Source organism: Phocoena sinus, chromosome 9, assembly GCF_008692025.1.
Source record: "Phocoena sinus isolate mPhoSin1 chromosome 9, mPhoSin1.pri, whole genome shotgun sequence".
NCBI lineage: Eukaryota > Metazoa > Chordata > Mammalia > Artiodactyla > Phocoenidae > Phocoena > Phocoena sinus.
The window spans coordinates 86674977-86698539 of NC_045771.1; the positions used below are offsets into that span (position 1 = coordinate 86674977).

Below are 23563 nucleotides of genomic sequence, written 5' to 3' on the forward strand. Positions count from 1 at the left end.
AATTTTGGCTGAAATGCTTTATGTGTATTAGTACTAGCACCAGGTCCTCCCAGTGCCCTGCCATTTTCAGTTTTCTTTAATTAAATATCATCTTGTGACTTTTAAAACATGTCTCTGCAGATATGTAATATTACTTAGTTAACTTTTGTGTTATTGAAAGAAATAAGAAGAGAATGTAATGGTGAAGTAATATGGCAAAAGGGCATGCTGGTATTCAGTGTCACTCAGCATGCTTCTTCAGTTCCCACATAGCAGATGATTTAAGTCCAGGTATGTTTTCTGAAATATGTACACATAGAATTAAGAATCTCTTATCCTGGCAAGTAGTATATACATATCTGCTAAATGCCTTTTGGACCATTTTCCAGGAGTTATAGACAAACTTTTGCTGTACGTAGTCCACTCATTTAACTTCTGTAGGAAAGCTGAATATATTTATCTATACATTTTGGTAAAACCTCCAGATTTTAGTAGTCAGCATGAATTATTAGGTGGTATTAGAAAACCTGGCTAGTGCAAACCATGCTATTTAGCAAATTGGCAGGTAGTCTTACAGTTTAAAAAAAATCTGAAAAAATGAGTACTTATATGCTTGAAATAATTCTTGAACCTCAATTTCATAGTTAAACCTCATCAACCATTCTTGTAGGGTTAAGGTATTATTTGAGTCCAAAATAAAGCAAATAGTTTTGTTAGTTATTCATCAGTTTTGTTGTTTTTTGTTTTGTTTACTGAGGTGTGCCTTGAATAGTTCTGGTAATTTGTAACTCCATATTTCAACAATGACTTTTATGTAAGCATTGTATTTTTAACTGTTAATTGTGATTAAAAGTACTGTACTTAATATATTGAGTAATTTTTAGTGGAAAATTAATTCCTTATCATGTCACATGTTGATTAACACCCAGGATAAGAACAGCTCTGTTCTCTGCAGTGCTTTATACCGTGTTTACACTGAATTCATTAATGTTTAAATTTTTTTGCTTTCTTTTAAGTAAGTTGAGAATTGAACTTGGTACATTAGTAGCTTACATGATAGTAAAACAGATGTACTTTTTTGAAGCAGTCCTCAAAATACTCTACGTCTCTTTTTTTTTTTAACATCTTTATTGGTGTATAATTGCTTTACAATAGTGTGTTAGTTTCTGCTTTATGACATAGTGAATCAGCTATAAATATACATATATCCCCATATCCCCTCCCTCTTGCGTCTCCCTCCCACCCTCCCTATCCCACCCCTCTAGGTGGTCACAAAGCACCTAGCTCATCTCCCTGTGCTATGCGGCTGCTTCCCACTAGCTATCTGTTTGACATTTGGAAGTACATATAAGTCCATGCCACTCTCTCACGTCATCCCAGCTTACCCTTCCCCCTCCCCGTGTCCTCAAGTCCATTCTCTACGTTTGCGTCTTTATTCCTATCCTGCCCCTAGGTTCTTCAGAACAAATTTTTTTTTTTTTTTAGATTCCATATATATGTGTTAGCATATGGTGTTTGTTTTTCTCTTTCTGACTTATTTCACTCTGTAAAATACTGTAGGTCTCTTGATTACTTACAGTGGCTGAAATGGAAACAAATTGCTAGGAATAAAAGAGTTCATTCTTTAGCCTTTATAAAACCTTTTATATTTACTGACCTTTAATGTGAAGTCAAATACCTTTCCTTTGGTGGTTTCAATCTGAGCCAGACCTAGATCCTCTTTTGAACTGTTGTCTCTGGTTGGGATTTTGAAAGACTCTGAGATGGAAATTAGAGTGTAGCAAATTTACCAGGGAGGCCTCTGGGGACCAGTGCCATACAAAGGAACAAAGCCCAGTTTCCACAGGAGAGGTTAGACTTGATAAGTCTCAACAACCCCAAAAGGGTGCTCTGAAGCTGGGATGGTCCTCAGAATTGTCTCAATTTGGGGTGAGGGGAGATGGACCTTTATATCCCCAATCCTTAGATGCAAACTGCCCCAGAAGCACAATGATCTTGGATCAAAATGGCTCTCTTCAGATAAGGCAATTCCCTAAGAGAGCAGAGAGCTGAAGACTGTCTGCCAGTAGTACTCCCAATAGATAGGAAAATAAGCCCTGCAGTTACAAAGGGGTTCTGAATGATGGCTCATAGCACCGACTACCGTTATATTTGTTCATTCGTGCAGTACATGTATTGACAACCTACTGTGTGCCAGATTTTCAGGCACCAAGGGTATGAAGTTGTGCAGGAGATGATACCTGTCCTTAAAGAACTCACGGTCTAGTGGAAGGACTGAGCATCATTTTCCTTGTTTGTAATACTAGTAGAGCAGAGAGAAGTAGGAGAAGGGGAAAATTTGATCCAGTTGCCACTGTAAAAGAGGTTCCATGTTGTTCAGCCCTGCTTTCTCCATCTAGTCCTTGGCCCTCATTCTGCTTGGTTTTTCAGTGGTAGTAAGTATATGAAAGAGAGAGATTTGAAAAAAAAATCTGCATTTCTTAGTCATACTCTGTGCCTGCCTACTTTTTAAATTACCCTTAAGAGAGGCCCAAGTTTCTTGCCTCCCCCTCCTATGCCATCCGTATTTCCATCCTTGTCCTAAGGGATTATATGCACATGTTCCTTGAGTTTGGAGTGTGGAGGTGGGATGGGTACGGAAGAACAGGCAGTGTTCTAGCCCTACATCCTAATAGGTTAGAAGATTGGAGTCGTGACTGGTGGAAGGACAGTCTCTATGCTCTAGCTACTGGGATTTTAGTAGGGAGAGATACCTCCCAAGGATCATCCCAAGCTGGAACTCTGAATACATATTCCACTGAAGTCTTTGTTCAAAGTGGTGATGGTCATATAACACCAATTAGATCCATATTTTGGCTGTATTTAAATAAACTAGCTTGGGAATCTTAAAACTTACTTTTACAGGAAAATATGTTGCTACTTCTAAACATCTGACTTACAGAAAACAAATTCATAAGAATTATTCTTAGAATTCTTAGAATACACATTCTAAGACCTGCCTGTTCAGGATTTATTTAGTTTGGCTTCTTTTTCTTTTTTTTTTTTAATGTAAATTTATTATTATTATTTTATTTATTTATTTATTTTTGGCTGCATTGAGTTTTCATTGCTGTATGCGGGCTTCTCATTGCAGTGGCTTCTCTTGTTGCAGAGCACGGGCTCTAGGCGCAAGGGCTTCAGTAGTTGTGCCTCGTGGGCTCTAGAGCACAGGCTCAGTGGTTGTGGCACACGGGCTTAGTTGCGTTGTGGCACACGGGCTTAGTTGCTCTGCGGCATGTGGGATCTTTCCAGACCAGGGCTTGAACCCATGTCCCCTGCATTGGCAGGTGGATTCTTAACCATTGCACCACCAGGGAAGTCCAAGTTTGGCTTCTTTTTCTTAAGGTAGATTTTTTTTAAACCCAACATACAGATGTTGTAAAAAGCCATTTGTACCACAAATATGATGACAATAACTGTCTTTTTCATAGATTTACCAGGTATATGAGTTTGGAGCCCTTGTGTTAATAGGTTGGGGGCGGTTGTTTGCAAGCAAACATGTATTGAGTGCCTAAGTGAGCCAGCCCATTTTATTTAATGGATAATTGGCTGTTTACAAATGAAGAAAACAAAACTTAGAAATGTCTAACTGTTTGCTCTCAATTATAAGTTAATTAGTGGAAGAGCAAGAATTTGATCCAGGTTTCTTGACTTTTTAGGAGATGTTTTTAAACAGTGTTCAAACAAATGTGTGCACATAGCCATGGTGAATTTCTTGATTGCAACCCAAATTCCATCATTGCTTTGAGGGCTACCTGGGTCACTCTAGAGATGTTTCCTCTAGACAGACAGCACTATAACACAGATGCACTGCTTCAGCTGGGTTCTAAATTGTAAACTCCAATTTCAGGATTTTTGTGCCTTATGAAAATGTGGTGTTCCATATAGTGTTTGGGTTCAGCTTAGCTCCGTGGAGCCATTCAGGGACTCGGTTCATTCTTTAAAAGTGATGCTGCTATCTTCAGTGTGTGGCTTCTAAGTCTTCCATGAAAGGAAGACAGAGCATGAAATTTATTTCTTGTCTGTATATTCTTTTTGTTCATATACCCTTATGCAAACTAATACCGAACATACTCCTGAATACTTAAGAGGTAATGAGGAAAGGGAAAATGAAAGGAGTAATATGTCTTTCCTGGCTTTGCAAATTGACTCCTGTGTGTAGAGAAGGGAAAAATCTATCCTGAATGGTTTTCAAAATGAAATTTTTAAGTAGAGCTAACAATATTTTCTTGGTAAGAAAATGAGTAATCTAATTGACTAGTAATATTTACTATTTATAATGTTGGTTGAATCACATTTTTAAGTATGTGTGCCTTCTAATACAAAAGAAACTAGTTTATTCATTGACTCAACAAATATTCCCCAATGTTCTGGCACTGAGAACCTAGTGGGAAAATGAGTACTTGGATAGTTTGTGTTTAGATATAAAATTTTGTGACAGTTTACTATCTTGATTTCCTTCTAAATTATAAAAAATTAGATTCTGTGTAAAGTACATTTTATTATATTCTGCTCTTTGAATATTTGTGATTTTAAAAGAATTCTGTACATGTATATATAAGATATACATGTATTTATATATATTCTAGTAAATATATATTTTAAATATAGGTATATAGTCTCCTGACTTAGAAAGAAAAGCTTCCTTGAAATGGTTTGCTGGGATTGATTTTATTTATGACATAATTTAAACAAATTAATTAGGGTTAATATTGTAGGAGTACTCATGACAGTCATTTTAGTGTTTTATATTTAACTTATGTTATTATTTGGAATAAATGATTAATGAATAAAACTGCATTTAAAATATTTAGATTCCCTATATAACTTAGGGTCTTATTTTAGACTCTTTGGGAACATACATTAATACATAAATTGATGACTATTAGTTCTCTCATTTTTCTGTACTTCAGAAGTCCTTTGTTCCCCAAAGATTTAGCAATTTGTACATGCTTAAACTGTTCCTTAAATAATTACTTTGGATTTTGGAAACTTTCACAGAAGTAAAAGTTATACAAACTATACAACTACAGTTGATCATTTTGATAGCACAAAGAAATGCCTCAATTTGCTTTAAGAAGGACATATAGGCTCTGGTGAATTTATAAATCTGCCTTGTGAATTTAGAAAGTCAGAAGTAATATAAAATTTTAAAAGAAAGGAACTTTTATTGGATTAAATGGAACTCTTCATGAAGTTCATGAAAATGCTTTGTTCTAATTCTAGTGTTTATTCTTAAGTTCATTGTGAAGTTTGTCATTTTAACACATGATAATTTATGTTAATGTTGAATCTGGACACTTAAGACTTTTTTATATGAAATACCAGAGAGGAATTACAGCTCCCTTTGTGGTACAGACAGCATAGTTTTTTTTTTTTTCATGATTTAAACATATGATAAAATATGTTGCTATTTCATGCAGTGTTTGGACTCCGCTCAGGTCCTTCGAGGGACTGGGCTCCTTCCATAAAGCTGATGCCGCCATTTTCAGTGTGTGGCTTCCAAGCTTCCACTAAAGGAAGAGAGATCATAGAGGATCATGTGAGAAATTTGTTAGCCAGAATGTTTTCAAATGACTTTAACTGCAGAAGTCTGAGATAAAGAGTTTAGTGTGTTCTAAGGAAGGAGAAAGGCACACAAGTATTAGGGGGTACTGGCCGTCTGTGTCACATCTTATATTTATAATTGCTTTTTTTCAAATGTCTATGAGTTCCTCCTCTTTCCACACCCCCTTGCTATTCTCCAGAATTTTATCCTTGTTTCATTGTTTTTTCCATTCTTTCTTTTCCTTGGGCATCTTATACACTTTTGAGTCTCAACTGCCCTTGTATTCTAATGTTTCAAATATGTATCTCTAGTGCTGACTTCCAGCTTATACATCCATCTGCTTAGTAGATATAGCCATTTGGATCTTTACAGGCTTCTCAAACGACTTCACATTTCTAACTTCTTTTCTCCTACTTTCCCAGGCCTCACCTCCCCAACCTCATCCATAATATAATCCTCCTCCTTTATTTCCATTTGCAGATTCTAATATTACCATGTACCTAATTTCCCAAGCTAGAATCTGGAAGTAACCCTAAATTCCTCTATCACCTTCCACTATCAATCCCAAAGTATAGGTAGGTTTTATCATCTAAATATTTCTTCAATCTATCCCAGTTTTTTCTTTCAAACTTCTACTGTTCTTTTGGTTTTTTTTAAATTTATTTATTTATTGATTATTTTTGGCTGCATTCAGTCTTCGTTGCTGTGCGCGGGCTTTCTCTAGTTGCGACGAGCAGGGGCTACACTTCGTTGTGGTGCGTGGGCTTCTTATTGCTGTGGCTTCTTGTTGCGGAGCACGGTCTCTAGGCATGTGGGCTTCAGTAGTTGCAGCACGTGGCTCAGTAGTTGTGGCTCACGGGCTCTAGAGCTCAGGCTCAGTAGTTGTGGCGCACGGGTTTAGTTGCTCCGCGGCATGTGGGATCTTCCCAGACCAGAGATCGAACCCGTGTCCCCTGCATTGGCAGGTGGATTCTCAACCACTGCACCACCAGGGAAGTCCCCAAACTTCTACTCTTCTAATTCATATTCTTGTCATCTCTTGCCTCAACTCTAACAGTAAGTTTGCTTCCAGTCTTGCCTTCTTCAAATTCATCCTCTTCACTATAGCTATGGTTGGTTATTAGAAAGGCACATTGAACGTGGCATTTTCTTACCCAAACCCTTTTCTACTGCCTCAGTGACTTAGCTAACTTACTAATTCCTTTTTCTGACCTTATGCTTTGTCTTCTAGAATTACACAGTGTGTTACTTCTTCCTGTGTATATTCTTACTTGTTCTTTACTTCTGAGTTTTTGATCAGAGCCCTTGATCATATTTATCAATTATAGTCTTCCTAAAATGATTTTCCCGGCTTTCTTTATCTCATTGACTTTTAGTAATCTTTTAGTACTCAGCTAAAGCAGCCTTCCCCCATCTCTGGCCTTCCATTGACCCATAAATTCTTGCCTTATTAAAGAGCAAAGGTCATGTTTTATTTATCTCTGTGTTCTTACCATTTAGCCCTGTGGCTTGCAAATAAAAAATCTCTCTCTTCCTGCTCCTGCAGCCCTCCCCCTAAAAAAGAAGCACAAAAAGGATTTAACTTTTAAGGCTATTTGCTTTCTCTGTTTGGATTATGAAAGTATATGTGCTGTTTTTAACCATAATTACATTTATTTTAGTGAAGAAAAATAAACTGATGTTTATCTTTAAATCGATAGCTTATTTTTCCTCTGACCACACTAGAATGAAGAGTTGCTAGTTAAGAAGAACTATATATTTTCTCAAAAATTGGGGTTTGTGGAAAAGTTTCATAACTTGAAAGAAGAGTCAGCACACATAATTATTACAGACCATATGGCATCTGCTTTATTGGAAGGAAGGCTTTTGCAAAGATGTACTGCTCTCAAGTAGTTGATTTGTTTATTTTCAGTGGTTGGAGATGAAATGGGTGAAACCAAAATATAGAAAATTGTGTTAGTAATGCCCATTTGGTAGATTTGTGTACTTTACAATATTCTATCTTATTCCACAAAGTATTGGAGACAAGAGTTCCATGTTGTATATTTTAATGACTTTGGAATATTTCTGTTTAGGGTAGAGGCTTTCTAAATATTTTGATATAAGTGGAGAATATTTTTTTGTTTATTGCTTTAAAAATCCTTTAGTGTTGATAAAAAATATTTTGATATATTCTTTATATTTAAAATTAGTTCCATACTTTTCTTGTTCTGTTATGCTTTTACTGTACAGAACTCTAACATTCAAGAGAGAGGTAGTTTGAGACTGTACAGATTCTGCTATAATGTGAACTAGTCCTCATTTTTTAATGGATCTAAAGCTATTTTATGGCTCTAAAACTGTTGTTTTCTTGATCACTTCACTTTCATTACAAGCACTAATGATTAACTTTTTGAGAAAGACCACATTTTCTATTTTCATTTAAAAAAGTAAATTTTTACTGCATTCACTGAAGACTAGTATAAGGTAATAAAGCTCCAAAATTTTGTCTTGCGAGTGGGTGACTGAACTTATTACTAGCTAAATGGCTGACTGTAGAACTATGTCATAGTTCTTTACTAACAGTTAAAATCACAAATAGCAGGGGTCTGCTTTACCTTATTTTTGAAGTATTCATAAGGTGAAAACAGTAAAGAGAATTCTGAGCGTCTCACACTAGCTTAATTTTCCTAAAGATTAGGAAGGAATACAAGATGTTTTTCTTGTATTGTTGCCTATCTTGAAATTCTTCAGTGACTCCTTCAATATAGGATAAAGTCAGTAGACTAAGCACTCTATGGTTCTTCTACAGATTTATTTTTACCTATTTTTCGAAACTAATTTGTTCAAAAAATAATAGTATTTACTATGTACTGGGCAATATACTAAGCTCTCAAAATATAACACTAAATAAGAAAGACTTAATCCCTGTCCTCATAGACTTGCCTAATTGCTCCAGCCTAACTGATGAGCATGATTTAAATAATAGCGTGCATCGTTATGCCTTTTTACCTTTGCTTACTTCATTATTTTTTCCACAAAATCCTTTCCCTTCAGCATCAAATTTTACCCACATTTCAAACTTCCACTCTGGTGATATCTCCAAAATCACTATTCTCCCTATTCATGCCAGGTCATTTTAGTCTGTTTCCTCTGAATGGCTGTGGCAACTAATTCATACTGTTCAGTTACAACATTCACTTATAATTATTAATAAATTCTAATTTTTAACTTCTCATGTGTGCATCTCCCCAGATAGCCTATAAGGTTTTGGATGGCCAGTCTGTTCTCTGCAACCCCTGCAAGTGATTCGGGTCCTTCCCACATGCAAAACGCACTCCCTTCCTTTCAAGGTTCCCAAAGTCTCATCCCATTACATATCTCCTCAGAGTCCACAATCTCTACATCAAAATCAGATCCAGATGTAGATGAGCCTCCTTGGGTATAGTTGCTTAAATATAACTCAAATATTGTTCTTCTGAATCTGAAGACCTGTGAACTGAAGAGACAAGTTCTTTAGCCCCCTCAACCCACATACACCACCTACACACTCAGAATACAAGGATGGGATATGCATAGGATAATTTCCATAGACTTTCCTGTCCAAAGAGGAGAAAATAAGGGGCACAAAGGAGTCATTGGCCCATAATGATTTTGAAATTCAGGTGGGCAAACGTTGGAGGTTACTTGATTAGATCTCAAGGCCTTGCGATAATTCTTCAGGGTTCCAGACTTTGCACTCTGAGTCATCCTTCCTTTTTCATGAAATGTAGCATGTGTTTGCAGCTGAGGAGTTTCCTCAGTCTGCTTCCTGCCAGCAGAATTTTGGGGGTTGAATGGTCTCATTTCACGTTGTACTGTCACTGTCCCTCTCAGTCAAAGTTAGCAATGTGTTTGCTGATACACTTCTCTCAAATATTTTGTCAGCCTCCTGTGAATCATATTGGGGTTTACTCCATTAGATAAAAGCCACAGCCAAGAATCTCTTCAAAATATGGACTTCCGCAGAGTTATTAAGGTACAGTATTCTCAAGCTTTCTAGAGGACCTGTTGTTTGACTGAGGATCTGTGAGATACCCATAATCTGTTTAATGGACGTTTTGTATAACTGATTAATACTGTGAGGTATCACCCTTGAGCTTTCTGGATTCTTAACAAAAGATTTTACAGTCAATCCACCAGTTTTATTTTTAGGCCGTGTTCTGGCCATGCCCTGGATTCAGACTTTGTATAGAAGCCATTCTTACCTTTAGCATCTTTGGCTGTCTTGAGAAGCTCAGACTTTTCAAAATCATTCATGTCCTGGTCTTTTTATTGTTTAACAGTCCTTTCTTTAGTTTAGCTTATCTTTCTTCTCTTTCATTTTACTGAAGTGCCAAGGAAAAATAGGCAGCGCCTACCACACTTTGACTCTGCTTGGCAGTCTCCGTGGCTAGATCATTCAGTTCATTAGGCACGTTTCCTACTTTCCACGTTACTGATAGTAACAGTGTTGCAGAGTTTCCAATACTACTTAACAGGGATCTGCCTTCCTCCAGTTTCCAAAAACATTTTCTTCTCTTCCTTTTGAGCCTTCTTGGGAAGTAGACGCAAAGTTCAGCTTTCTGCTAACACACTGTTCAAGCAATTTAGGTTTTCTCTACCATGCTTCTAAAAATCCTTCCAGCCTATGCCTACTGTCAAGTTCCAAAGCTATTCCAATATTTTTAGTTATTGTGGCATCACCCCACTTCCAGCTTTCAAAATCTTTTCTAGTTACCTCGTCCTGTGTAACAAATTTAGCAGCTGAAAACAACGAACATTTATTTTCTTACACTTTGAATGGGTCAGGAATCTGGGTGTCGCTTAACTGGGTCCTCTGCCTCCAGATCTCTCTCAAAGTTGTAATCAAGGTATCAGCTGGGGCCATGGGCTTATTTGAAGGTTCAGCCAAGAGAGAATCTGCTTCCTGGTTCACTCATGGTTGTTGGCAGGATTCAATTTAGATTCTCTTGGCTTGGGGCCTCTTTCAGGTCCTTGCTCTTGGTCCTTTTTCATAGGGCAGTCGACAACATGGCAAGCTGGCTTCCATCAGAGCAAAAGACAGCTGGCAAGACAGAAGCCAGAATCTTTTTGTTACCTAGTCTTGGAAGTAACATCCCATCATTTTTGCCCTTAGTATTCTCTTTGGTAAAAACAAAGCAAATCTCCTACACATGAGTGGAGGAGATTATACAAGGGCATGAATACCGGGAGGCAGGGATCTTTGGAAGCCATCTTAGAAGCTATAAGATCTTTGGCTACTACTTGCATGTGAATCTGCATTTACTGGGTTTGAAAATTGGAAGAGTATCTAGAGCACACCAATGAAATAATATTTATTTACTTAACCATTTAACAGGAGGTTCTTCACAACCTTGTAACTTACTGAAACTTGAAAATAGTTTTATAAGCTTAACTTCACACAAGCCCGATTTTTTTTTTTTTTTTGCGGTATACAGGCCTCACTGCTGCGGCCTCTCCCGCTGCAGACCACAGGCTCCAGACGCGCAGGCCCAGCGGCCGTGGCTCACGGGCCCAGCGGCTCCGTGGCATGTGGGATCCTCCCGGACCGGGGCACGAACCCATGTCCCCTGCATCGGCAGGCGGACTCTCAACCACTGCGCCACCAGGGAAGCCCACACAAGCCCAATTTTATTCATATATTCACATGAAGTATGATGGAATATAAAACTTTTAGAGCACATTTGACTTTGGACAAATGAATCAAGTGCCTTTTTTTTTCTTCTTTTTCCCGGGTACTGATACATGTCAGTATTTACAAGATGCATGAAATGAAGTAAGTGATTTCACTTACTCAAGATTAATTCTGAGATAAGTTATTCCTTTACTTCTTACTGTAGTTTTGGAATTATGGTAGAAGAGATAATATTGCCTACACTTTCAGTGCAGTAAATATAGGTAGTATGACTCTAGGAGTAATTATACATGCAAACACATATGAAGAAAAATCCTACTGTTTTTGGTATTGGAGGAAGGGGCTGGGAAGAATGGTTGTAATATCCTATACGTATCCTGGAAAATATATTTTCATTGAAAGGTGGAAATATTTTAAGATTTTTTTCTTTGTTGGTCGTATTTCAGTGTTTTCATTATTCCTGCCTCAAAACTTTTAAACTCTTGGCACAGAAACCACTTTAATCTAACAGATAGACATGCCAAACTGGCCTGAAAAATAATAGTAATTACTTTTTTCCATGGATTATTTTAGTGTTATTTGGTTCAAAACTTGGCTTTGTGTGGTCTGATAAATATTGTGATGTTTAGATTGAAAATGAGTATTGAGCACATTTAAGTAATTTTTTCATTTTAGGGTTTTAGAAGAATCATTATTTTTCTTCCATGTTTCCCGGAAAGTATGGGGGTTTGTTTTTTAGTTATGCTATAAAAGATTAAGGTGGGGTGGAGGAAGAGAATTTGTATAGTTGCCTAAATCTGTTTATTTTCAAGTTGCAACTGAATCTCTCACTAGGTTTGTGATCTGAGAAAAATTGCCAACAATAATAACAATGTTATTAAATAACGTTGTGGGTATCTAACCATGTTTTAGGATACCATTAACACAGTTCCTTTTTAGATTATCCCTAATGTATAAAGTTGTCTTTTTCTCTTTTACAGGTAATATAACATTACAAAGCAAGATGGGTAACATCACAGTAGGTATGTGCTAAGCGGTTGGTAAATTTTGTGTGCTTTTTAAAATAGCTATATTTGTGATAGTTAATTAGAGTAAATAAAGTCTACAGTTTAGCTGATGAACCTAATAGGATCCAAATACACCTATTAGGATTCTGCCTAGTCAAATATAGGCAGACCCAGTATAGGAATATGTGAAATTATTTCTACAAGTTCATTGGTTCATCATCCTATAAATACTGTATAATTACAGGTTTGGTATCAATCAGAATACTGTTAGAATTCTGATTTCACCACTTTCTACACATGGGCAAATTACCTAACTTCTCTGTACCTCAGCTTACACATCTGAAAAAAATAGAAATAACAGTAAGTACCTATCGTATGGGGTTCTTGTAAGGATTAAATGAGGTATATAAAGTACTTTAGCACAATGTCTGACATATGCTTAAATACTCAATAAATAATAGCCATTTAAATTATTGTAATTGTTCTAATCCTAGGCCAGAACTAATAGTGGCTAATGGTACTTTAGACCTAATCACCACATGTGATGCTGTGCCTGTGGGAGCAGAAGTTCAGATTTCCAGATTGTTTGTTTGTTTTTGGCTGCGTTGGTTCTTCGTTGCTGCGCGTGGGCTTTCTCTAGCTGCGGTGAGCGGGGGCTACTCTTTGTTGCGGTGTGCGGGCTTCTCATTGCGGTGACTTCTCTTGTTGCGCAGCACGGGCTCTAGCTCGGGCTTTAGGTGCGCTGGCTTCAGTAGTTGTGGTTCGCGGGCTCTAGAGCGCAGGCTCAGTTTGTGTTGCATGGGCATAGTTGCTCCACGGCATGTGGGATCTTCCCGGACCAGGGATCGAACCCATGTCCCTCACACTGGCAGGAGGATTGTTAACCACTGCGCCATCGGGGAAGTCTCTTCCAGATAGTTTAGACAGAGCTTTTCTCTAACCCAAATAGCACCTGCTTGCCTGTTGGGTGAAGGAACACTGTGAGCTCTAAGAGTGGTGGTTGTTTTTTAGGCCTTAGAGGGTGGGGATTTGGGGATGGGAAACGCTCTCTTTATTGAGCAGCTGTGGCTTATTGCCAGTGTGAATGCCCAGGCCTCCTGGTTTTGTCCTTTTTGACATTTGACATTTTCTTTTTCTTTGTGCTGACTGAGATAGTGAATATACCCAACAGTCCTTTTCACTATCATTCCTTCTGGATTCTCTGGCTTAGAGTGCACATCCTTTTTTAAGTTTTCTAGACATTATAACTTTTATGTTCAGTGAGGGATAAATAGAAGATAAAGGCTTCCTAAGTGATGATTATAAATCATTTTAACTAAAACATGACAGGATTTACCTGTTTTCCAGTGAGAAAGCAAACTTCACTGCTGACTCTTCAGGCCATTTCATCAGAGGGTACATCTGGGGATAGTAAGGGAAGTTTCTAGGGTGAAAAAAAGGTACACTAGTGAGAAGCTGAGCTAGCTGAGGAAAGTCCTAGACATGGGTGGAGTTTGTAGCAGTAGGGAAGGAGGAAAAAGAAGGGGAATATTCCAAATTGGGAGGCATAAGAAGTTTCATTACCCACTACTAGCAGGCCCCTTAGGCAGATGTGAATTTGAGGAATACTTAAAATCTAATATAATACGATAATGCTAGTATTATTGTTGGATGGAATTGTGGGAACGTAAAGGGAAAACCATTCTCTCTAAAACTGGAAATAAATGGGTTATGTATCCATACTGAAAAAGAATAGTGATAGCAAGGATGAAATGATCAGTAATTTACATCTTTGAAGATGGTTTCGCACTCTGTATAATTGATTAACATTATGAATTCTTGTTAATTTCCCCTATAAACTTTCCCCTTTTCCCACGATTAAGTATTAGAGAGATTTTAAGGCAAAGTGTTTTATTTTTCTTAAATAAATCTCTGTTCATTCAGAGAAAATTACCTGAGCTCAGTGTTAAGAAGTATAACTGACCACAATTATAGAAGTATTTAATGAGCCTTTATAATTTTCTTCAGTGAAACATAAATGGCATCTGTGGCTTTAGGTTGTTCTTAAAAATTCCAAATAAGTGAAGGTAAATAAAGGTTGAATGTCTAATTTTGTAAACATTGATAAATTTTGAGTCCTATTTTGGAAGAATCTTTCAAAATAAGAGAAAAAGTATGCATTACGTTATCATGATCTGTGATAGTGTGGAAAAGCATGGACTTTAGAAGACTGTGAATTTTGGTCCTACCACATGTTAGCTGTGTGGCTTTGAAGAAATTACTAAATCTCTCTGAATTTGCATTTTTATACATGGTTACCACCCATATAGCCCAAGGTTTTTGAGAAATTAAATAATGTAAAGCACAGCCCAATGCATGGTAGTCATTCAATGTTTAACCTTAATAATAAGGGAAGTGTTCATTTCTTAAATTCCTTTAATTCTTTGAATATCTCTATTAAGACTTTGGAAGAAAGTATAAACTATGTCACTGTTTATATTGATCTTAAGATTGTGTTAGCATTTGGAGACAACCCTGAATATGGCAATAACTAGTCGACATATATTTACTGAGTGCCTGCTTTATAATAGGAACTCATTTAGGTACTGAGGAATATGTTGGTCAACAAGATGTCTTTATGCTCACCTTTGGGCTGAGAAAAAAAAACAGTCGGTATATAAATAACAAAAGATAATTTCACATAGTACAATGAATAAATAAGAGAGGGTAATGGGATAGAGAGGGGAAAAGAAAGCTACTTAGTTTAGCAGTCCGGGAGGGTCTGGAGAAGAGATATTTGAATTAAGCCCAGAGTAATGGGAAAGAGGCATGTAAAATTCTGGATGCACAGCTGCCCAGATAGAGGACAGCCAGTGCAAGCCCTTAAAATGGAATTAGTTTATAATTTTTGAGATATAGAAGGGAGACTTCTGGAGAAAATGGTGTGAGGTGAGGTAAGTGAGAGCTAGATCACAGAGCCTTGTAGATGTGGTAGGAGTTGGGACTTTATTCCAACTACAACAGGGTGGTAGCAGGGTGTATTTAAATACAATTTGTATTTAAAGAGAACAACCTAGTTGTTGTATCACAGGGGTGCCAACGTGGAAGCAGGTGACTAGAAAGCTTAGTTTGTTTATCCATTCTCCTGTTGATGGCTACCTGAGCTGTTTCTAGTTTTTGGCAATTGTAAATAAAGCTGCTATGAATATTCTTAGACAAGTTATTTTATGGATATGGAGATTTTATATATATATATATATATATATATATATATATATATGACCCTTGAACAGTGCAGGAGTTGTTTCAACCCTCCCTGCAGTCAAAAATCCCACATATAACTTTGTAGTTGGCCCTCTGCATCTGTGATTCTCCATCTACAGATTCAGCCCACCTTAGATTGTGTAGTACTGTAGTATGTATTTAGTGAAAGAAATCATGTATAAGTGGACCTGCGCAGTTCAATCCCGTGTTGTGTGTATGTATTTATTTTACATGTATGTATATATGTATTATATGTACGTATATGTATGTATATACATTTATTTTATTTATATGTGTATATATAATATATATGTGTGTATATATCACACATACACACATATATATATATGTATTTTTTTTTCCTTCTTAATACCTAGGAATAGAATTGCTGGTTTGAGGGAATTCCCTGGTGGTCCAGTGGTTAGGACTCCACGCTTTCACTGTTGAGGGCCTGCGTTCAATCCCTGGTCGGGGAACTAAGATCCTGCAAGCCACACGGCGTGGCCAAATAAATAAATGAAGGGGGCAGGTGAGGGGGTGACAATAAAATATGGATTAAATTCTAAAATACCAAGTAAAATAATTTTTAAAAAAGAGAATTGCTGGTTTGAGTAGGTATGTTTATGTTTAGTTTTATGATGAACTACCAGACTTTTCCCAAAGTTCCATTTTACATTTTCTTCTACAGTGTATGAGAATTCTAGTTGCTCCATATCCTTACCAACATATATTATTGTCAGTCTTTTTGTTTTTACCCATTCTGGCATGTGGATAGTAGTATATCTCTGGTATTAATTTACATTTCCCTAATGGCTAATGGTGTTCAGCACTTTTTTTTTTTTGAAGTATAGTTGATTTACAATGTTGTGTTTCTGGTGTATAGCAAAGTGATTCAATTATATATATATATATTTTCATATTCTTTTTTCATTAGAGGTTATTACAAGATAGTGAATATAGTTTCCTGTGCTATATAGTTTATCTATTTTATGTATAGTAGTTTGTATCTGGTCATTCCAAACTCCTAATTTATCCCTCCCCCCCCACTTCCCCCTTGGTAATCTTAAGTCTGTGAGTCTGCTTTGTAAATAAGTTCATTTGTATCATATTTTAGTTTCTACATAAAGTGATATCATATGTTATTTGTCTTTCTCTGACTGTTTTGCCGAAAGCCAGCTTTCGGTTTTAAGGTTCATTGGATTCGCTGCCAAAATAACCACTCGTCTCACACAAAGTTTTAATCAATTCTTTAATGAGAGGTGATTTAACTTAATTTTAATATAAAATCATTAGAAGGAGAAGAATAAGAATATTAGAAAAACGTTACAGGGTATTTACATCACCGAATTGGGCCAACACCTACTTCCAGATCCAGACAGCAGCTGGGAAGTCCCAAGTAACAGCAATATGGAGCCCCAGTTGGGAAGGGTCCTGGGTGGTACGTGCATCACACAGGTGAGACTTCAGATTGGAGTTCTGGGGGCTTCTGTTTATAATTAAAGGCAGCAAACTATTAGCAGTTTTTGCTCAAAAATTCAGCTCTGGTTCAGTTGTAACAATGCTGTTAATTTCATCATGTGAGTCACAAGATTTTCTAGACCCCAGGGGACTGGCCAGGTCCCCAGGGCTCAAGAAATTCCAAGACCCATTCCCTTTCTTATTGTAAGTGCTGCTTGACTTGCTAGCAGCAGTTGTTAGGTGTGCAAGCAGGCATGCAGTCCAGGCAGGGTCACAGGTCAATCAGAGGCCTGCTTCTGCCTCTGAAGCCTGAAGAAGACCATTTTACTAGTTTTCCCAACACTGACTTACTTCCCTTAGTATGATAATCTCTAGGTCCATCCTTCAGCACTTTTTCACGTGCATATTGGTTATTAGTGTATCTTTTGTGAAGTTTTGTTCAGATCTTTTGCCCATTTATTTTTTCCATTGGGTTCTTTTTATTATTGAATTGTAGGAGTTCTTTATATGTCCTAGGAACAAGTCCGTTGCCAGATATTGTTTTTCTGTATTTTCTCTCAGTCTTTGGCTTGCCTGATTATTTTCTTAACAGTGTATTTCGATGAGAAGATTTCCATTTTGATGAAGTCTAATTTACCAGTTATTTTTATGGTTATTGCTTTTTGTGTCCTTAGAAATCTTTGCCTTCAATCATGAAGCTGTTATCCTTTGTTTCTTTTAACAGCTTTAAAATTGTTGCTTTTACCTTTGATCCATCTCTAATTTTCGTATTTGTTGTGAGTTAGGAATCAAGATTCATTTTTTCCCATATGAATACCTAGTTTTACATCACCATTTGTTGAAAAAACTTCCTTTCTCCAATGGATTACTTCCATATCTTTGTCTGAAATCAAATGACGGTGTAAGTATGGATCTATTTCTGTTCTGTCTCTCCTGTTTCATTGATCTATTTGTCAGTTCTTAGGCTAGTACCACACAGTCTTGATTATTGTAGCTTTATAACAGTAAGTCTCTTTGGGATTAGCAGATGCAAACTAGTATATATAGGATGGATAAACAACAAGGTCCTACTGTATAGTATAGAGAATTATATTCAATAACCTGTGATAAGCCATAATGGAAAAGAATATGAAAAAGAATATATATATGTATAACTGAGTCACTTGACAGCAGAAATTAACACAACATTGTAAATCAACTATACTTCAATAAAATAAAAAAAAATAGTAAGTCTCTAAAACAGGTATTTTTCCAAATTTGTTCTTCTTCTTTTTTTAAATTTATTTTATTTACTTTTGGCTGCGTTGGGTCTTCACTGCTGTGTATGGGCTTTCTCTAGTTGCGATGAGCGGGGGCTACTCTTTCTTGCAGTGCGTGGGCTTCTTATTGCAGTGGCTTCTCTTGCTGTGGAGCACAGGCTTTAGGTGCACGGGCGTCAGTAGTTGTGGCTCGTGGGCTCTAGAGCACTGGCTTATTAGTTGTGGTGCACGGGCTTAGTTGCTCCATGGCATGTGGGATCTTCCCGGACCAGGGATCGAACCCGTGTGCCCTGCATTGGCAGCCAGATTCTTAACCACTGTGTCACCAGGGAAGTCCCTGTTCTTCTTTAAAAGTGTTTTGAATTTGATTTTCTATATAAAATTTAAGATTAGCTAGTCAATTTTTTACCAAAAATCCAGTTGCAATTATATTTGGAATTGTACCATATCAGTTTGGAGAGAGGAGACACACACAAAAATTGAGTCTTTCAATTCATGAACATAGTATAATTCTTCATTTATATGTATCTTTAATTTCTGTCATCTTGTTTTGTAGTTTCCAGTGTAGAGGTCTGACACATCTTTTGTTAAATTTATTTGTGTTTTTGACCCTATTATAAATGGAATTTTAGAAAATTTCATTTTCTAATGGTCTGCTGCTGGTATATACAAAATACAATTGATTTTTATACATGTACCATATATCTTGTGACCTTGCTAAATTTATTCATTTGTTCTAATAGCATATTTTTTAGAATCCAGAATTCTTTTCTATGTAGGCAGTCACTCCATTTGCAAATTAATACAGTTTTACCGCTTTCTTTCCAATCTGTATTCCTTTTTTTTTTTCTTTTGCCTTATTAGGCTGGCTAGGTTCTTCAGTACGATATTGAATAGTAGTGGTGAAAGTAGGATTCCTTACTCTTGTTCCCAATCCTAGTATACAATATTAGAGGGAATGCATTCATTGTTTTACCTTTTAGGTGTGATGTTATCTATACAGGCTTTTTCTAGATGTTCTTTACCAGACTGAGGAAATTCTTTTTTATTATTAGTTTTCTGAAAGTTTTTTTCTTTTCTTTGATCATGAATGGTTGTTGAATTTTGTCAAATGCATTTTCTGTATTTATTGAAATGATTGCATGTTTTATTCTTTTTTTACTCTATTAATATGATCAACTACATTGATTTTTGCATGTTAACCAACCTTGTGTTCCTGGAATAAACTGTACCTAATCATGATTTATTATCCTTTTTATACATTGTTGGGTTTGTGTTGCTAATATTTTGTCAAGGATTTTTGCATTCATGTTTATGATGAATGTTGAACTGTAATTTTTTATTTTGTAAAATCTCTGTAGGTTTTGCTATTAGGATTTTGCTGTCCTTATAAAATGAAGTTGAATAGATTCCCTCCCTTCTCTTTTCTAAATTTATGTAAGATTCGTATAATTTCTTCCTTAAATATTAGATAGAATTCACCAGTGAAGCCTTCCTTGCAAATAGGAATGTTGTTGATAATGAATTAAGTTTTGTTAATAGATATTCTGTTATTCTATTTCTGTTTTATCTGGTATTACATTTTGGTAAGTGGTATTTTGAAGGGGTTTGTCTATTTCATTAAATTGTCAAATTTGTTCACATAATGTTCATAGTATTCCCTTATACTCATTTTTATGCCTATAGGATCTATACTGATACCCCGTTTCATTCCTGATATTGATATTTATATTCTCTTTTTCCTGATTAATGAGGCTAGACTTTATCAATTTTGTTGATCTTTTCAAAGAACCAACTTTTCACTTTGTTAATTTCTCTGTTGTTTGTTTTCTAATTTATTGATTTTTGCTCTTTATTTTGTTCTTCCTTTTATTTACCTTGAATTTCCTTTGCTCTTCTCTAGCTTCTTCAGGTAAAATGTTAGGTCATTGATTTTACACTTTGTTAATATTAGTTTTTAAATGATAAGTTCTTTTAAGCAGTGCATCCCCAAATTCTGGAATGTTGCATTTTTCATTATTATTCATTTTAAAAGATTTTAAATTTTGCTTGTGATTTCATCTTTGGTCTGTACAAGTCTCTTGTTTAATTTTCATATATTTAAGATTTTTCTAGATCTCTTGTTTTTATTGATTTCTAATTAAATTTCATTCTGGTTAGAGAACATACTCTGTGTGATTTCAGTTGTCTTACATTTATTATGATTTATTTTATCATCCGGCCTGTGGTTCTAGCCTAGTGCTACATGCCCTTAAAATGATGTGTAATGCAATGGTTTTTTTGTTGTTGTTCTGGTTGTATCAGCTGCTGAGAGAAGGGGTTAAAGTTTTCAACTAATTCTGTCAGCTTTTCGTTTGGCTTTTGAATCTCTGTTATTTAGGTACATACGTATTCATGATTGTTATGTCTTCCCGGTGAATTAAACCTTTTGTCATGATAAAATGTCTTTCTTTATCTTAGGTAATATTCGTTGTCTTGAATCTACTTTGTCTAATCATAATAAAGGCACTCTTTCCTGCTTATGCTTAATGTTAATAATAATAAAGGCACTCTTGTCACCTTATGTTAAATGTTAGCATGGTGTATCTTTTTCTGTCCATTAACTCTCAGTCGGTCTTTATGCTTAAAAAAGCATCTTTTATACATAGCATATGGTTGGAACTTGCTTTTTTTAAATTCATTTTTAGAATTCTGTCTTTTAAAAAAATTTTTTTAAATTAATTTATTTTTGGCTGCATTGTGTCTTCGTTGCTGTGTGTGGGCTTTCTCCAGTTGCGGTGAGCTGGGGCTACTCTTTAATGCGGTGTACAGGCTTCTCATTGTGGTGGCTTCTCTTGTTGCAGAGCATGGGCTCTAGGCACGCGGGCTTTAGTAGTTGTGGTTCGCGGGCTCAGTAGTTGTGGCTCGTGGGCTCTAGAGTGCAGGCTCAGTAGTTGCGGTGCACAGGCTTAGTTGCTCTGCAGCATGTGGGATCTTTCCAGACCAGGGATCGAACTCGTGTTCCCTGCATTGGCAGGTGGATTCTTAACCACTGTGCCACCAGGGAAGTCCCTAGAATTCTCTGTCTTTTAATTGGAGTGTGTAGTCCATTAACATTTAATATGATTATTGTTATGGTTGGTTATTGGTCTATGATTTTGTCATTTATTTTATTTTGTCCCTTCTATTTTTGTTTCTTTCTTCCTCCCTTTTTTTGACTTCTTTTGCATTAATTGGATATTTTTCAGAATTCCATTTTAATTTTCCTTTTGACTTTTTAGCTATACCTGTTTGCATTTTTATTGGAGTTTCCAGTGATTTCAATATAGAAATTTAACTTTTCTCAGTCTATTTAGAATTAATATTATGCCACTTCACATAAAATGCACAAGACTTGCAACCAGATAGATCCATTTACTTGTTCTTGTTCTTTATAGTATAGGCTATCTTATATCTACATATATTATAGATGCCTTAATATTGATTCATTGATAAGACTTTTGTTTTATATTGTTATATGTATTTTAAAGAACTTAAAAGAGAGGAAAGTAATATTTTATATTTATCTAGATATTTACCATTTCCAGTACTCTTTATTCTTCCTGAAAATATGATTTTACAAATGGTATCATTTCCTTAGCATTTCTTATAGTCAGTCCAAGTCTGCTGGCAATAAATTCTGTTAGTTTTCTCTCATCAAAAATGTCTTCATTTTGCCTTCTTTTTGGAAGAATATTATCATTAGGTATATAATTCTGAGTTGATTGATTTTTTTTTTTTCTGTATGAATAAAATATAAGCCAGAGGGCTTCCCTGGTGGCGCAGTGGTTGGGAGTCCGCCTGCTGATGCAGGGGACGTGGGTTCGTGACCCGGTCCGGGAGGATCCCACATGCTGCGGAGCGGCTGGGCCCGTGAGCCATGGCCGCTGAGCCTGTGCGTCCAGAGCCTGTACTCCGCAACGGGAGAGGCCACAACAGTGAGAGGCCCGCGTACCGCAAAAAAAAAAAAAAAAAAAAAAAAAAAAAATATATATATATATATATATAAACCAGAATAAAAGACAGGTAACAAACTAGAAAGATATCTGATACATACATATAAAATCTCCATCCATATGTACATACAACAAATGAGAAGAAAAGGAACAATCAGTGGGATGGGAACATGGATAAACATGAACAAGCAGTTCACAGGAGAAATAGTCCATATACATGTACAATGTTGTTCCACCTTACTGCTAATCCAAAACATCTAAATATAAACAGTCATGATTTAAAACATTGATAATATCCATTGTTGAGAAAGTTATGGTGAAACAGATTCCTATCAGTTGTTAGTTCAAGTATGAATTGATCAACCATTTTGTAGGTCAGTTTGGAAATGTATATCAGAATTGGAAGTATCTACATTTGCTTTGCTCTAGCACTTCCTCTTTTAGAACTTTATCTCAAGGAAAAATCTGGTAAGGATATAAAGATATATGCATGAGGGCATTTATCTCTTTGTTTATGATAGCAAAAGAGCGTATACATTTTAAGTTGTTCCCAGTAAGAGAATAATTATAGTATGGTACATTCATAAAGTGAATATTGCTCAGCCTTTAACAATAATAATAACCTAGCTCTATAGTATACAATATAGAAAGATATTCCTGACATTTTATTAAATGAATAAAAAAAGTAAAACATTGTACTATCATTTCAAAATATTATGTATATTTTCATATCAAGCATTAATTCAGAAAAAGAAGGGAGGAAAAGAGAATGGGAGAGGAAGTGAGAGAGGAGCACAGCAGAAATCATCCAACATTTATATAGAAATCAAAGCTGTTTAGATCCTGTGATAGGTTTCTTCCTTTGCATATATCTGGACCTAAGTCACTGATTTGTGGGAATACATCCCATTTCTGCTGACAACTGGGTCAGGAGATGCCATACAATTTTTCAAGAACCCACTCGAGCTCTTTCATAAGTCAAAAAACATTGCTAAATTTTTTGTTTAATAATAGCATACTGCTTAAGAGGTTAAACAAATAAACAGAAAGTTGACATAATATTTAAGCAAGTCAGCAAAGTCCTAGTTATCTGCTTGGTGATGTGCTATTTCTCACTTTAGTAAATTGGATGGAAGCAACTCTGTTACCCCTAGAAAACAGTAAGCAATCAGGCTCAATGAAAAGCTTGAACTACCTTAAGACAACAACTTTTTTCATTTCTATAAGCAAGAATTGTATACCTATCTGTGTACATTACTGAAGCCTTAGAAAAAAGGGCTGGTTTCATTTGTAAATCTCTTTGTCTTAAATAGAATCAAATTTTACATTTTGGGTTTTTTGGAGAAAAACTCAAAACAAAATGTTTTGCTCTAGGAGCAGCAGATTTTATCTATAAAAGG

At 36.0% G+C, this 23563-nt stretch overlaps 1 protein-coding gene across 6 annotated transcripts in view; it reads left to right on the top strand.

The window, feature by feature from the left end:
• The window catches only part of FAM185A (family with sequence similarity 185 member A), a 67881-nt gene that overhangs the window by 14544 nt on the left and 29774 nt on the right, over positions 1-23563 (top strand). For all 6 annotated transcript variants that reach the window (XR_004351390.1, XM_032642711.1, XM_032642714.1 and 3 more), the window contains exon 5: positions 12203-12244. Coding sequence is in view for 5 of the 6 variants with exons in the window: in XM_032642711.1 (XP_032498602.1) it covers positions 12203-12244 (42 nt within the window). In the remaining variant the exon portion in view is untranslated. The remainder of the gene's footprint in view (positions 1-12202; positions 12245-23563) is intronic.